The sequence below is a fragment of the Panulirus ornatus genome, chromosome 31, assembly GCF_036320965.1.
Source record: "Panulirus ornatus isolate Po-2019 chromosome 31, ASM3632096v1, whole genome shotgun sequence".
NCBI classification, from domain to species: domain Eukaryota; kingdom Metazoa; phylum Arthropoda; class Malacostraca; order Decapoda; family Palinuridae; genus Panulirus; species Panulirus ornatus.
The window spans coordinates 5,999,225-6,016,262 of NC_092254.1; the positions used below are offsets into that span (position 1 = coordinate 5,999,225).

The 17,038-nt window shown below is 43.7% G+C and overlaps 1 protein-coding gene across 1 annotated transcript in view; it reads right to left on the reverse strand.

Annotated features, from left to right (window-relative positions):
• Positions 1–17,038, reverse strand: part of LOC139758768 (uncharacterized) — a 139,345-nt gene that overhangs the window by 34,616 nt on the left and 87,691 nt on the right. The window contains exon 5 of the mRNA XM_071680547.1: positions 10,431–10,518. Within this exon, the coding sequence (XP_071536648.1) occupies positions 10,431–10,518 (88 nt within the window). The remainder of the gene's footprint in view (positions 1–10,430; positions 10,519–17,038) is intronic.

Consider the following 17,038-nt stretch of genomic DNA (forward strand, 5'->3'; position numbering starts at 1 on the left):
CCCAGACTCGTATATATAAGACTCCTAGCCTCTTGCTGCCGAAGATGTGAGGAGAGTGGATCCTTGCTCTATATAATCGTGTCGCACTGGCTGAGAATGAATCATTTTCGATTAGAATTGATCGGCGCTTTTTAATTCTTTAAGTCATATAATAGCCCTGATGTAGAGTTATTTTTCATGAACTTCCTTTTAAACAGTAACGGTTGAAGTGTATTATTTTGCAGCAGGAAATTAATGGTAAAGTAAGCATGTGATCCGTTAGCATCCGGCCTTGTTACCGTAGGATCATGGGACGATCTGGTTTATACTCTTGTCTCGTCATGAAATATGTTTAGTGCAACTGAATAATATTGGTTTAGCTCTTAGTGTTAATTAGTGACGTGTTCCTCTGTGGCATAATGTATTGATTAATTATACGTATGACTAACGATCATGAAATTACAGATTTAGTTATTACTTGCAACGCATATAGATGTTTTTAGACTAAATATTCTCGGTTCAGTCATTGGAATAAAGTGTACAGATGTAAATTATTTTCTCCACAAATTTTTTGTTTAAGTATTATGCTAAAAATACACGCCTACAGTTCCTCAGGGAGAGTGAACAGTGTGAAACTTTCCACAGCTTTGGATAGGACAAAAAGTGGTCAAGATTTCACACATTCACACGATGGCCTAAATTCAGCCGTTACGTCTTGACGGTACAACCTCGGGGTATGATAATGTGACACATGAGGGCAAGTCAGAGGGCAGGTCATCATACTGGATGTCGCACAGCGGTGCTGAAATGGGTAATTCTGTAACCTTCTGTACTGTAGTGTTTTTCTTCAAATAATAATAATGATACTTTCTTTGTCATCAAGTCAGCGCAATCAGGAATTTGAATACGGCCATTTCATGCAATACAATGGCCCTCAGAGTCAGTGGACCCATGAACCCTTTTATTTCCGTCTATTTTCTTCGACTGAACAGAAGTAATATATATAATTACGAGTGTAAGTATATTCAATATGCTCTGAGCAAGACATAAATCATTATAGTTTTATATCTAATTCTTGTTGGTGCTAAAAACAAAGTTAAGGATATTGGAACGACGCTGGTCACCTAGTAAGTTTTTGACTCCAGTCTTATCTGTGTTAAACTCAATCCAGTAGCATGTGTAAGGAGTCTTGGGTATTGGAAATCTGTTGACAAACTCCAGTTGAGACAAGTGGGGATCAGTCGTGAGGATGTGATGGATGTAGACGAAAGGTGGCTTACAAGGTGAAACATATCAGTACTCTAGTAATTAGTGTATGATGAAGGACATATTTCTTACGGCCAGATTTCAAATTGGATAATGACCTGGTTTTCTTGAGCGTGTTGAGTAGAAGTCTTCACAGGATGATGGGCCGGGAAAGTCCGGTATGTAATTTGATTCTCATGGAATCCTCAAGACGAGTGATTTCGCTATATGATGACTACACTGGCATAAGGCAAGAAAACATGACCGGAGAGTTTCGATTCCACTAGGTTTATTTACATCATTGTTGATCGTTTCATCCAAACATCATCAAACCAGAGCTGAGGTTGGTTAATCGGTTTGGAACCAACCTGACGTGACTCAGACCAATAAAAGCTCTGGCTTTGTTTCCCTCGTACTGAGGATTGCGGGTACCTTCCAGCACAGAGCAATACAGAACTCATCCCCGAGATTGTTATGTTTGCTTTTGCAAAGACGACGAACGATGTTTGTCCAATGGTACGCACTCAAACACAAACAAACACAAACACATGTATTCAAGAGCATGTGTGAGGAGTGCGTGTTTATGTATACGTGTGTGTGTGTGTGTGTGTGTGTAAAACTGCCTCCCAGTGAGTTTGCAAAGACGTTGAAAAAAAATTAGTGATTACCGTTACTGACTATGAGTCAGCACGGGACAGCCCGGGCTCGTGGGTTCGAATCCTGGGCGTGACACAGTCTACACCAAACCCAGGTGTTCATCCTCTCGGGGTTGCTCGATAAATGGGCATCTAGCTGAGGCTGGGGTTGTGTGTGTGTGCATACATACATAAGAGGGAAGATGTGGTGGTTGTACACAAATGTCATGACACCGGGTAACACAAGTGTAAAACTCTCTTCTCGTAAAATACACACACACACACACACACACACACACACACACACACACACACACACACACACACACACACACACACACACAGGTGCACAGTAAAATCAATATATAGAAAAATATGGATCTCACCGGACTTTCGAGAAGTGCACCCAAGCATGGTGGCTTTAACGTAATATGTAAATAAGGGAAGTGTACGAGAAACTGGTTTTGCCATAGAATGACCCTCCCCGTAAGAGCTCCACGCTACCGTCCGTGCTGTCAGGGAGATGATGTGCACATCGATCACACCACTATAGCTTCCAGGCAAGTGTGTACCTTGAATGATCGCAGAAAATGTATGTTCCTACGCTGTATACATCTTGATCTGTGTTGAAGGATCCAGGCTGAGGTCAGGGCCTTAAGAGAACAACAATATGAACGTCGTGAGAGTTTTTGAGTAAATAGACAACCTGCGTAGACAACCTGCGTTATAAAAGGTGAAGGGAGGGGGGTAGGTGAAAGAGCTGATTATGAAAAACATTGAGGATAGGAACAGTCTTTAGGAGAGTAAGTGAATGGTGCCTGACTCAATGTAAGAAAATGATTAGACGAGCTGGGTTGCTGAGTTTTCGTAAGGCAGAAAGTACGACCGGCACTGTGGACAGAGAGGGCGTAGGATAGCTCCGAGCCTCACATTAACACTCCAAAGTCAGGGAGATAGTTCTCCCTGTCGAAGTTAAAGATTACAGCCAGCTAACTGCTGACCGTAGCTTTATAACTGATACTGCGGGAAATAGAGACACAGTCACCAACTCTTCGAGTAATTGTAGATCTACCATTTAAAAAATGAGTGATTGCAGGAGTTTGGAAAAATTGAAGGTAAAGAACTGTATAGCAATTTGGCGAGGAATGAGGCAGAAACGAGTAAGCCAATACCCGGGTTACCAAAGGTCTAAAATATCAGTGGGACGTAGTGGCCTATCGGGTGCTGCGTGACTTAGCCATATGAAGCATCTAACCCTCAAGAACAGAACCCAGAGTAACATCTGTAACAGAGAAAAAGAATAGCAACAGTGCGGGCGAGGGAAAGAGGTTCAAGTTGATGAACGAGAGAGGGCGAGTTAGTAAGACAAACCTCTTGTTAATGAACCTTGTTAAGAAGGAAGGTGGAAGACCAGCACCCTCCCTTCCCTGACTTAGACTACCGGCGGCAGCATCAGACTTGTGTCGTCCACTACTGCATTTACCTAATTTTCTACGAGCATCACTAACGACACGTTTCACTCCCATACATTTTTCTGAACCATTACTCAAAGACCTTTGTGTACGAATGAGAACCTACTTTATTATCTCGTAGAACCCCCGTATACTACATATTGCTAGAAATGAAGAAATACCACTGCTGCCATATATTCCCCTGGACACAAGGCTATACTGCAGATCCCCTAGGTACATCCTGGTATAGAGGAGGTCATAATGGACATCCCTTGTATAGAACTCGACTGAGAACCAGTCATACTGATCTTGAAGAACTCTCTATATGAAGGCATTATAACACAGACTCTCCCACAAAAATCACTGAACGGGAAGCTATCGTATGAACCCCTCCTGTACAGCTCACAATACAGGAAGCCAGCTGACAGAACCCTTCTGTACAAGGTATGGGTCCAGGCAATCTAGGAGCACAAGCAGCTTCCTATACACACATTCCCCGCCAGACCACGTCCATACTTCCTCTTCCTCCTGCAAGCGGTGGTGTGACCGGTCTCAAGTACTGACCATCTACCATGTACTGATGGACGATTACTTTGATATTCCGTTTGCAAATTCACCCTTATAGATCTTGTAGTTTAATCCTCTGCTTTTCACCAGAGGACTTGTCACCTGCACTTCGGTAGAACGACCACAAAGTGTATTGTATCTGAGACTTACTGCAGCAGCTTGTGACTGTATTGTTGACCAAACTCGTCAATCATCAACACTGTACATATTTCGTAAAAGAAAGTTGAGGTTATTTGGAGGGTTGTGTGGCGGCTATAGCGAGGTGCGGCCCAGTTATTGTTTGGCGAGCCACGGTTCCCAGGACGGTAGGCCGGCAGCCCCCCCACCCAGCCTCGCCATGATTATCCTCCGCTGCCCACCACCGACCCAGCCAGGCAAGGCAGGACCGTAGGAACACAGGCAAGGGAGATCAGAGCACGGGAGACAAGTATGGCATGAATGCAGAAGCAGTGGGCCACGCAGCAAGGAAGCAGTGGAAGATTTAGCTGCATATAAGATAATGAAGATGATATAAGCCTGCACCACACCAGTACCATCTGATGATTTAATGTACTGTCACATCCACATGGATGAATATACTGCCTGCAATATATCATTATCAGCAACTGTCAGTCGATCAAAACTATGCATTTTAACTAGTTCTGTACGCCCTTCAGTAACGCATTTATGGAGGCCAAACAGTATAGCGGAGTTGACACCTATTTTCTTTCTCCTCTTTGGCGTGAGTACGTTATACCGAGTTATACCGAGAGAGAGAGAGAGAGAGAGAGAGAGAGAGAGAGAGAGAGAGAGAGAGAGAGAGAGAGAGAGAGAGAGAATCAGCTAAGTTTGAAAGCAGAAACATCAGTTTCATATCCAGACCCTGCATGAGATCAAAGTGCACCTTGCAGACCACGGAGGTTTTAACCAACTGTTGCAGTGAATAACAACAAGACAGTGTCGACAGGTTTTACCGGAGACAGAAACGCTTTCCTCCAGTGGCTACCATCTTTACAGCACAGCAACTTGCACATCCTGCAACTCAACCTTGGTGGCGTTACTTACGTGTGCTCCATGGTGGGTGTGGCGGTGAGCCATTTTAGTCAAGTATGTCGTTATTTCTCACTGTTACTCCTGACGTAAGGTGCAGCTTTAGGTGCAAAATCCACAACCACAGTGAGATACTGTTTGTCTAAGTTTAAAACGAGAAGACTTTATTTTTTTTCAGTAGAATATCATTAATTGGCTCTCTCTCTCTCTCTCTCTCTCTCTCTCTCTCTCTCTCTCTCTCTCTCTCTCTCTCTCTCTCTCTCTCTCTCTCTCTCTCTCAACGCTTAATAAAAATTTCACGAGAAAATTAATAACTACGGCGGTGTACGTCAATATGCGAGTGATGAGTTAGTTTTCAGCGAGTTACCAGGCCTGGCGGGCGTCTAGGCAGCCTTACCGCCGGTGTGTCAACGTTGCCAACACTTTACTGATAAAGTTGCGTGAAACTGGTACGGCGGATCACGGATTAGGCATCCACACTCATCACTGAAGATACCCAAGAGACACTCCAGACACCCTCGTATCCCCAGACACACACGTTTGAGACACCAAGATACGGAGAGACTGTAAGGACCTGTTACAAGACGGATGCTTTAGAGATACAAAGAAACTCTCCGGAGATGACATCCCAGGAAAATCATGATGGCAAACTGGAAACTGTAGAGGTATGTGTCAGATACCCTCAGACAATCATGCTGCCTGGTTGGCCTGCGTGTAAGAGACCAACCTCATTCACCAGATTGAAGGCACATGTCACCAGACTTGCAAGTCATCACCACTTATCCAGCACCGAGATGAATATGATCACAGAAATGAAAATACAGAGATTAATAGAAAATGGGGTGGTGCAGTACCACCTGACTCGTAATCCTGGTCATTATGCAGTGCCTGTTTCTGTAAGGCAGTCATCGACTACGTGGTTTCAAAATGTTTTACCACTCCACAAAAATGTGGTCTCTTTTTTGTATGATACAACAGCTTAACTATGATTATTCTGTTATAAAATGTTAAGTTATGGCCATTATAATTATGGAAGAATTCTGATACTGCGATACCTCATTTAAGGTGCAACTGCCGGACAGTAGGTGTGTTGCATGCTATCGTCCTTCTGTAGCAAAGCAGTAACTCACTCAGGGTTTTAATCAAGCAGTAAAGTCATATAATCTTGCCGTTAGTTTGTGTGTGTGAGTGTGCAAGACCTCCAGTCGTCGTGAAGAGTATGGCAAAGTGCTCCCCTGATGGATAAGTCAGGGATAAAAGTCCATTTCCTTGGAATGCTGTTTTACGGGCGGCGTCTTCTTTGTTCTATAAAGATAATGGTCCGTGTCTTCGTGTTCTGTAGGTGGTGGACAACGGCTTTGATTAATTACTCTTTGATGTACACGTGTGTGCTGGTGACATAACTTGTTAACTTGCTTTCATGATATCTGATGCTGAATGCTGTCGGTGATATATTTAACAACATGAAATCACGTTCTTATTACAAAAGATTTTTCATTCATTTGAGTATGATGGAGTTATTCATTTTAATCAAACAGTAAAGCTTACAGCATTATGCTTTACCATTAATGAAAACACGTCAAGCAGGTTCTGTGTATAATCTGCTTTGGTGATACTGACGTCCCTCTGAGTCACCGTCATTAGGAAAGAGTGAGAACTGCTCGTTGAGGGATCAGCATCCTCTGCTGCCCTCACGGATGAATTTCTCCATATACGTTAATGCGGACTATGTAGAATACCATGTCAAGGATGACACGGCTACACCACGAGCCAAGTGTGTCGTTCGTCGTACATCACCGATTAAACCTCAGGCAGGCAGTTCGCTCTGCTTTCCATATTTGAAAAATTGCACTCGTATGCTCGGCACGCATCAGGGTTTAGGTCTGTGGATAAAAAATGCTCACAACAAGAGTAGCAAATTAATAACAACAGCAAGAGAACATGACCCAGTAAAAAAAAAAGAAAAAAACCTGGCTCGGCCACCGACGAATATCCCCTTAAAGAAAGAAAGAACAGTTTTCTCTACACCGTCCTAGTAAGGAAGTGACGGCGCCAGCCAGGGCTCCGGCAGGGGCCTCCCTCGTAGGCTGTATATTAGATTGCCGCCGCTGCTCTGTATAGAGGCAAAAGGGTGTGAAGCACCGCTCGCCCTCTGTGCTTCTTTACCGAGGATCTGAATCCCTCCCATGTGCAGTGCGCTTTGGGATCCGGTTCTCTCCAGTCTGAACCTTTTCTTGTAATCTCACATTCGGTCCCCGCCAGAATTTGTCTTTTTTTTTCAATGCTTGTCCAATGATTAGTATTAGTCTCCTACAACACATTTTTTTTTATCCAAACAGACATAACTCACTAATGAACGGGGCGAATTTTCATTCTGTATTTGTTGAAAATATATAATTCTGTTTTATCCGTGGCGGTGGTAGGGTGGAGGTTGCTGCTACACACACACACACACACACACACACACACACACACACAGGGCGGCGGCATTCCCCGAATGTTTCGTGCCGTCCCACTAGCGTTCGTCTCCATCCGTCGCTCTCCTCCCAGGCTCACCAGCACCTGTCATTAATCAACCCTTCCTCACCACGACAAGTACAGATGCAGGTTAATGCGCCCACACCAGCATAATATATCTTTCTAAACTCTTGTAAATGCTTTTCTTTGTTAACTATACTCGCAGTTTTTCATTTTTTTTATATACACGTAGTACATGGGCATGGCTGTAGAATACCTACGAATTCCTCTCGTAGTAAATACAGGGCAGGTGTAAGCGCCGTCTCCTTGTTGACAGTGCCTTGGTCCGTCATGAGACGAGGCCACCCGCGACCCCCACCACGTTAGCTTGTTGCTCCAGACGCAACCTCATTGATTGGCCCAGTTTACTTCCCTGCTGTATGACGCAAGACACCACTTATCTCTCTCTCTCTCTCTCTCTCTCTCTCTCTCTCTCTCTCTCTCTCTCTCTCTCTCTCTCTCTCTCTCTCTCTCTCTTCGTATTAACGTCTTTTTTTTTTAAATCGTGCACTAGCGCATTTCACCTGGACTGTTATTGTTTCGTATGATTTTTGTAAGACATTCGGCTGTGTTGTGGTTTTCATCCTTGATATGTAACCGTTCCTCCCTCATCTTCCTCAGTAAGCTATACTTTGCCTTTCTTTTCCCAACTTCCACTGTACTCATTCCTCTTCCCTCCCACTTCGTATTCCTTTCACTCTTTGTTATAATATTTTCTTGCCGCACGTTCTCCTTTTCCTCGTTTCTACTCTTCCTCCTGCCTTCTCTCCACCCTAGTGGCCACTCTCTCGCTTGGTGGCCGCCCGTCAAAACATCAAACGAGTGCCTCCCCTCCTGTAGTTCCGCTAACAACACAAACACTGGCGTCATCCCAACAAACAATAGATCAGTAAACAAGCAGAAAAGTCCCGCGTGAACACACATGGGCAGTTTGCCGCCCCACCACCTCACCAACATCAGCATAAGACGTCACAGCAAGTATATTCAGACCACAGCATGCTCCGCAAAGGTCCAGCTTGTTGTCGCATTAGCTCACCTGGGAACTGCTCTGGAAAACACCACAAGTCAACATTCGAGTCCACCAAGTCGGCTGCGAAAGAGCACGAGAGAACATTCAGCATTGGTCACTTAAAACTTGTGAAAAGAAAAAAGACTTACAGGTGTCTACCAGTCGATGTTACTTGGCTTAAACAATACCTGATTCACATATATCGGGAAGGAGACTTTTCAGTACTTTTTCTTTTCTTTTACCATAGGCTGTGCTCAGTTAATATGACTGAGTAATGAAAAAAAATATGACCGTAAATATGTTTATGAAAATAAGGTATTTCATTTTGTTTCATCCAAATGGTATAGGGTGTCGTTATGTCTCTGATGACCGTGATGGCTGGCTCTCTCTAGCAGTGATAGCTCTACTGTGAGAACACCTGTTTGATTCAAAATCATGTCGTTTCGCGGACAGTCTATCAGTTAAATCTTCCATCCTCTTGCACCAGCAGTAGAGGAAGGCTGCACCACCCGCAGCGAGGGGCGACGCACGTTGCTACAACACCAAAGCCCTACACTGAGATTAGTTGCACTGTGGGACAAGGCCTTTACAGGTGGAAGATGTGTGTGTGTGTGTGTGTGTGTGTGTGGGGAACCGTGGCGGGTGGGAGGCATTGTGCTCCGGTGGCGACGAACAATAGCAGCTGTCCGATACATGCACAGATAACTTCACACGGAGGAGCCTACATGAAGATATCTTTGTAGGGTGTCCTGGTGCCCACGGAGCTAAGTCTCTCCCATTGTGCTATTGATATGGATGACTATAATAAAGTCCCTCGTTGGTTCCTCTCACGGGAGCGTGAGGATAGCGACTTGGGACAACACCCCCAGCAGTCATTACACGCACCCGCCACCCTCCATCACGTCCCCAGGATTTCTCATTTTTCAGGACGGTAGCAATTCTCTTTCTAAATGACAACGCTTCATCTTAGATCCCTGTTTGTATAGTACCCATTCAGGTTACTTTTACTTCGGAGCATTTTCTTATGTAGGCTGAGCAGCGTTCCCTTACAATCTCCTTACCACCGCCCACCTCCCACACGGTGTGGTCCTGTGTGGGAGGTCCGCACAAACTGACAGTGGCAAACCCCTCGCCTCTTGTATTCACACTGCCCGCATAGGAATAACACGGAAAATCCCAGAAAGACAAACACATTCTTTGTGTCGCAGCCAGTGTAAGTTTCAAGTTTCCTTTTTTCCTTTCTTCAAAAAAAGTATACATCCAAAACATGTGGGACTACCGATAATGCTGTTGTCCGAATCACGGTCATCTTGTCTTCCAGTTTCTAAATCCAAGGTTACGAATGCGTACTAAGGGATACCTTCTCATTTCTATAAACATAGAACGATGGTTGTCTTGTATCCATACTGCGGATTCAACACTTTGTCCTACCTTCATCCCTCAGCCATTGTTGACATGTGACTCGTCTCCATAGCAGGTGTCGCCAGGCTACATGCAGACTCCTGGGTTACAGCGTAAATTCCCTGTAATTACCATAAAAGATCCAGTTCTGCGAGACCCAGTTCTTTTCTCCGCTGTCACCAGCCCCACACACTGATGCTAAGCAGCCAAACTGCTGTGTAAAATATTGTTCACATTTTTCGTGTTCATTTCTTGAAATACCTTGTTAATGATTCTTACTGCTGTTAGAGATTGGTTATATGCAGTATATCCTAAGCAGTGCTATCTTACAGTAGGGTACAAAATTGTGGGATAGAAAAAAAAGGCCTTAAACCAAAGTTACAATGAGGCAGACTACTAAATCCATTCCTGGCCCTGACCGTATGTAGGGCACTTAACATGTTCCATGTTGGTACCATTTCCCTGTAGAACACTGGTACTCCACCAGAACGAGAGCACTCGTCTTGTGAAGTCATTTTATAATGGAGATCCTAGACTGCACGGTTAGTACTGCCTCGTAAGGCAAAAAAGACACCCAAGATTGAGGCGAAGACTCACCTGAAATTATAGTAGCGTATGGAGAGGCTGACTGAGTCGTCTGGACTAAAGACGTAGTGCTGGATGTCCTCCACGTCTTGCTCGTAGTCTGGGGGCGAGAGAGGCCAAGTTAGTGCACGCTATCACCCTTCCCCAATATAATCACTCTATAGCTATTTAAGGATCTGTTTCATACATACACACTTCTCTCTCTCTCTCTCTCTCTCTCTCTCTCTCTCTCTCTCTCTCTCTCTCTCTCTCTCTCTCTCTCTCTCTCTCTCTCTCTCTCTCTCACTTTGTATCTATCTATCTATCTATCTATCTATATATATATATATATATATATATATATATATATATATATATATATATATATATATATATATATATATTTTTTTTTTTTTTTTTTTTTTTTTATACTTTGTCGCTGTCTCCCGCGTTTGCGAGGTAGCGCAAGGAAACAGACGAAAGAAATGGCCCAACCCCCCCCCCCCCCCATACACATGTACATACACACGTCCACACACGCAAATATACATACCTACACAGCTTTCCATGGTTTACCCCAGACGCTTCACATGCCTTGATTCACTCCACTGACAGCACGTCAACCCCTGTATACCACATCGCTCCAATTCACTCTATTCCTTGCCCTCCTTTCACCCTCCTGCATGTTCAGGCCCCGATCACACAAAATCTTTTTCACTCCATCTTTCCACCTCCAATTTGGTCTCCCTCTTCTCCTCGTTCCCTCCACCTCCGACACATATATCCTCTTGGTCAATCTTTCCTCACTCATTCTCTCCATGTGCCCAAACCATTTCAAAACACCCTCTTCTGCTCTCTCAACCACGCTCTTTTTATTTCCACACATCTCTCTTACCCTTACGTTACTTACTCGATCAAACCACCTCACACCACACATTGTCCTCAAACATCTCATTTCCAGCACATCCATCCTCCTGCGCACAACTCTATCCATAGCCCACGCCTCGCAACCATACAACATTGTTGGAACCACTATTCCTTCAAACATACCCATTTTTGCTTTCCGAGATAATGTTCTCGACTTCCACACATTTTTCAAGGCTCCCATAATTTTCGCCCCCTCCCCCACCCTATGATCCACTTCCGCTTCCATGGTTCCATCCGCTGACAGATCCACTCCCAGATATCTAAAACACTTCACTTCCTCCAGTTTTTCTCCATTCAAACTCACCTCCCAATTGACTTGACCCTCAACCCTACTGTACCTAATAACCTTGCTCTTATTCACATTTACTCTTAACTTTCTTCTTCCACACACTTTACCAAACTCAGTCACCAGCTTCTGCAGTTTCTCACATGAATCAGCCACCAGCGCTGTATCATCAGCGAACAACAACTGACTCACTTCCCAAGTTCTCTCATCCCCAACAGACTTCATACTTGCCCCTCTTTCCAGGACTCTTGCATTTACCTCCCTAACAACCCCATCCATAAACAAATTAAACAACCATGGAGACATCACACACCCCTGCCGCAAACCTACATTCACTGAGAACCAATCACTTTCCTCTCTTCCTACACGTACACATGCCTTACATCCTCGATAAAAACTTTTCACTGCTTCTAACAACTTGCCTCCCACACCATATATTCTTAATACCTTCCACAGAGCATCTCTATCAACTCTATCATATGCCTTCTCCAGATCCATAAATGCTACATACAAATCCATTTGCTTTTCTAAGTATTTCTCACATACATTCTTCAAAGCAAACACCTGATCCACACATCCTCTACCACTTCTGAAACCACACTGCTCTTCCCCAATCTGATGCTCTGTACATGCCTTCACCCTCTCAATCAATACCCTCCCATATAATTTACCAGGAATACTCAACAAACTTATACCTCTGTAATTTGAGCACTCACTCTTATCCCCTTTGCCTTTGTACAATGGCACTATGCACGCATTCCGCCAATCCTCAGGCACCTCACCATGAGTCATACATACATTAAATAACCTTACCAACCAGTCAACAATACAGTCACCCCCTTTTTTAATAAATTCCACTGCAATACCATCCAAACCTGCTGCCTTGCCGGCAGAAAGGGTAGTGAGTGGTGGGATGAAGAAGTAAGAGTATTAGTGAAAGAGAAGAGAGAGGCATTTGGACGATTTTTGCAGGGAAAAAATGCAATTGAGTGGGAGAAGTATAAAAGAAAGAGACAGGAGGTCAAGAGAAAGGTGCAAGAGGTGAAAAAAAGGGCAAATGAGAGTTGGGGTGAGAGACTATCAGTAAATTTTAGGGAGAATAAAAAGATGTTCTGGAAGGAGGTAAATAGGGTGCGTAAGACAAGGGAGCAAATGGGAACTTCAGTGAAGGGCGTAAATGGGGAGGTGATAACAAGTAGTGGTGATGTGAGAAGGAGATGGAATGAGTATTTTGAAGGTTTGTTGAATGTGTCTGATGACAGAGTGGCAGATATAGGGTGTTTTGGTCGAGGTGGTGTGCAAAGTGAGAGGGTTAGGGAAAATGATTTGGTAAACAGAGAAGAGGTAGTAAAAGCTTTGCGGAAGATATATATATATATATATATATATATATAATACAGGCTCAGGATCCCATATGTAGTGGCTCCCGCAGCTTCAAAGCGCTACACTCAGTGGAAGGATCGGGGTGGGGTCTTCTGAAGCAAAAAGTTTTTTTTCTTTTTTTATGAGACTGTTACTCCCTTTGGTCAACTGCAGATAAGGCAGCTTTGATGTAGGTGACTTCTCAATCATGATGTAACCTGAACCGGGCGGAGTATGGCAACAGAAGTTGCTCCAGTGTGGATTTTTGAGTATGCTTTTCATGACTTGTGTTTGGGTTGTGGTTAGACTGTGCTTAATTTTTTAGTAGTTTTTTTTATAAGAGTTTGTGTATTCTTTAAGAGAGAGTATGTTGTAAGTTTGGAACAGAATTGCTTCGTTTGTTTGTAGTGTACGGGAAGGGAGTTTCACATTCGTGGGGCCTCATCATTTGAACATTTTCAACCTACAGCTTTTTGTATTTATATATGATTCCTCCATAAACCATGTCCTTAGGCATTCTCTTCCAATCTTCCATCATTCGTATACCATAAGAATAATTCTTTACATCTCTTAATTTCACGTTAAGTTCTCATGTTGCTCTGTTCCTAATATATCGAAGAACTGTTCGCTGTTCACGCCATCGATCTATTTTCAAAACTTGAAGATTGTGATCAGGTTATCCCTCACTCTTCTCTCCTCCAAGACGGGCAAGTATAAAGCCTCAAGCTATTCCATGTAACACAACTCAGTTAATACTGGTACCACTCTGTTGCCCTTCTGTGGACAATCTGTCAGGTCTTTGTGTTTCTTTAGATCTGGTGACCAAACTTGAGAATATTCTACTCTTCGCTTTATGTCGTATATGAAAGGCTTGCTACTTCCTTATCCATATACTCGGAAGTTATTCTGGTGTTTGCCAGAAGACAGTTCGTCTCCTTACCTGTTCTCGTAATGTGTGTGTGTGTGTGTGTGTGTGTGTGTGTGTGTGTGTGTGGTACGGGAAAAACAGACACAAACAAACAAAAGAAACCATATACACACACCAGCAGAGAGACACGTGGTAGGAGGGACCGAGGAAGCAGGGGAGCTGGGGTGGTGATCAATACGTAGTAGCTATTAGCCAGTGGGAACTTATCCGCTCATTACCCGCTGCCCAACCCTGATGCTACCGACGCCGGAGCCCAGCTAGCACCACCTGTTTACACTCTCTCTCTCTCTCTCTCTCTCTCTCTCTCTCTCTCTCTCTCTCTCTCTCTCTCTCTCTCTCTCTCTCTCTCTCTCTATTTATGATGGTATACATTTGTAGATATGGTAGTCATTTATATATATATATATATATATATATATATATATATATATATATATATATATATATATATATATATATATAATCGCTGTTTACCGCGTCAGCGAGGTAGCGACAGGAAAGAATACCGCCTATGTATTCCCCTCCTGTCGTTGAAGGAGACTAAGAAGGGCAGGAGCGGGTGGCTGGAAATCATCCCTTCCTGTATTACTTTCCAAAAGAAGGAACAGAGCAAAGATCCAAGTTCATCAATGTACAGATATTTAGGGGCATTCCCCTGGGGCATTTGGACTTGCGCTTTGCTTACTCATTTCCTTTTTTTTTTTTTTTTTTTGAGAATCTGAAAAAGTATTCCAAACACAATTTGATACTCATTTCACATCAATATCTATTTAGTTATTTCATGCCATACTGTATTTCATTTCCCGATTCTGTTCTATGATTACTGCTTACAGTTTTTACAAAAGTTCTTTTATTATTGTTCGTTTCACCGAGTATTATCGCTCACTAAGAATGTATTTCTTTTTACCTTCGCTTCAGGGCAGGTGTACGAGAAGGTAGGTATAGTAATCTGATTGTGGCGGGTACAGTTAAAGTCGGGGGAGCAAAATATGCTACCTAGTTCCTACAAGTTAATGCTGGTTTTCATGTGCGTAAAGATTTGTGCGAAAGTTATCCTGGTCCTGCTTCACCGTTGCCGGACGTATGAGTAAGACACCATCCCAACACGTGGGTGAGAGTTTATGTACATGTGTGCCCTGGTGAAGGTCTGTACATCAGCTGAGTTAGTTTCGTTTGCTGAGATTTTTGTGAGGAGGTTGGACGTAGACTGTTTAGTTTGTGTTGATGTATGTGATTACTATTAGTGTGTTATGGGGAGCGAGTTTTACACGCGTGTTACCCCGTCTCGTAACCTTGCATGGATGTACCATTTCATTACTCCCATGGGTGTTCACACACACACACACACACACACACCAGCTTAAGCCAGATGCCCATTAATCAATCGATCCCGAGGGAAGAACGAACACCAACGTTGGGTGTGAATCGACTGCCATACCCGGGATTCGAACCTGTGCGGGCCCTTTGCTGACTTATGGTCAGTAACGCTAACCACTACACCACGGAGGTTTGCGAAACTAACAGTGTGTCATTGTTGCTGAAACATGGTCAGTGTTTGCCCACTCTCTCTAATTGGTTAGACTTTTAGATTTAAAGTATTCATGATCTCTGTTGTTTTATACTGATAATTAACCCATTATTAGCGGCATTATAACAGATGCTAACTCTGAGTCATTACGGATTCCTGTTTGTTGTACCTCTGTACGTTGCTACATCTGACTCTAGATGAAGTATTGTCAGCTCCACGGTCATGTGAGGCCTGTTTTAGTAAATGAATTATGGTGAAGAACCTCTTGATGTAATAATGATAACAATATGAAATAGAACAACGAAGGGCTTCGTGAGTCAGCTACAGCCAAATGCTGGAAATATGTGAATGTACGTAACAGTAGTTTACACAAGCATTTACACAAGCATTTACACAGGTGTTATACATGTACAAGACAGATATTCACAACATCCAGTTTACCGACATTCCTCACCTACGTCACCAACGTACAGCCACTGAGAAAAAAATGGACCTCATCTTGGTGGGAGGGGGACGGGGGGGGGGGGGGGGGGGGGGATGATGATGTTGATGTTTGGGGGGGAGGGGGAGATCCGCGCACGATGGAGGGAGGACAGCCCAGCGCCCACGGTACACTCGGAGCCCTGGCCAGTAACCACCACGCTCATTGTCTACTTAATTAAAAGTTAGGTAGAGGGTTGGGTAGCGGGAGTGACCTTTTCACGTATTCCCGCAGCGCAGCCATAACAAGACCACAGTGTCCCGCACCACATTAATCTTCCACCACAACCCCCACTACCACACTACATTAGCTGCCGTCCGTGCTCCCGTCAGCCTTTTTCTATTCACAACAGCGGATCAGTTGAGAGAGAGAGGTAACTGCAGCGCGAGCTGGATGCCTCGATGGGCAGTAGCAGAGGAGACAACAGCCATAACATGGCTACTGCCGCCCACGCAACAGTGTCTACTGCTGTGCAGGTTTTTGGAATGCAGATTAAATAACTGACAATAAAAACAACTAAACGTTCAACATTAGAACCACAGCACTTACAAAAAAAAAAAAAAAAAAAAACCCTGGTCATGAAAATAACGTCCTCCATCAAATATAATTGTGAACCTCATCCACCAGTATGTGGAGAACCTCCTGCACCGTCCTTGCCACCATCCCCTGCCACCTGTGATCTCCGGTCCCTGAGTTGCAGTTCGTCACCATTGACCTCGTCCGAGCCAAGGCGGACCGCTGTAAGAACAGCTTTCGTCCCTACTAAAGTGAACATCTTAAGAAACATTTAGTATACGTGTAGAGTCTGTTTGATATTCTCTATAAGTGTTGTATCGCCACTGTCGTAATGTATTTCTTTCTTTATTTTCAGTCCTTGGCTGATCCTTTTATTCAATGAATAAGTTATCATTAAAACTAGTAGCAGTATTTTTGTTTTGTTATGAGTATTGTTGATGTTTTTATATCATCATTATAAACATGGATCCAGGAGGGGTTGAGGAGGTAGGAGATAAAAACAAAATGAACGAGCAATACGAGGTATCGGGCAAAAATAGATGTCAATCAGTTCTTCCTATGACGTTACACTTGTATCTTAAAGACAGAAATATTGCAGGAGTGAGGAAAACCC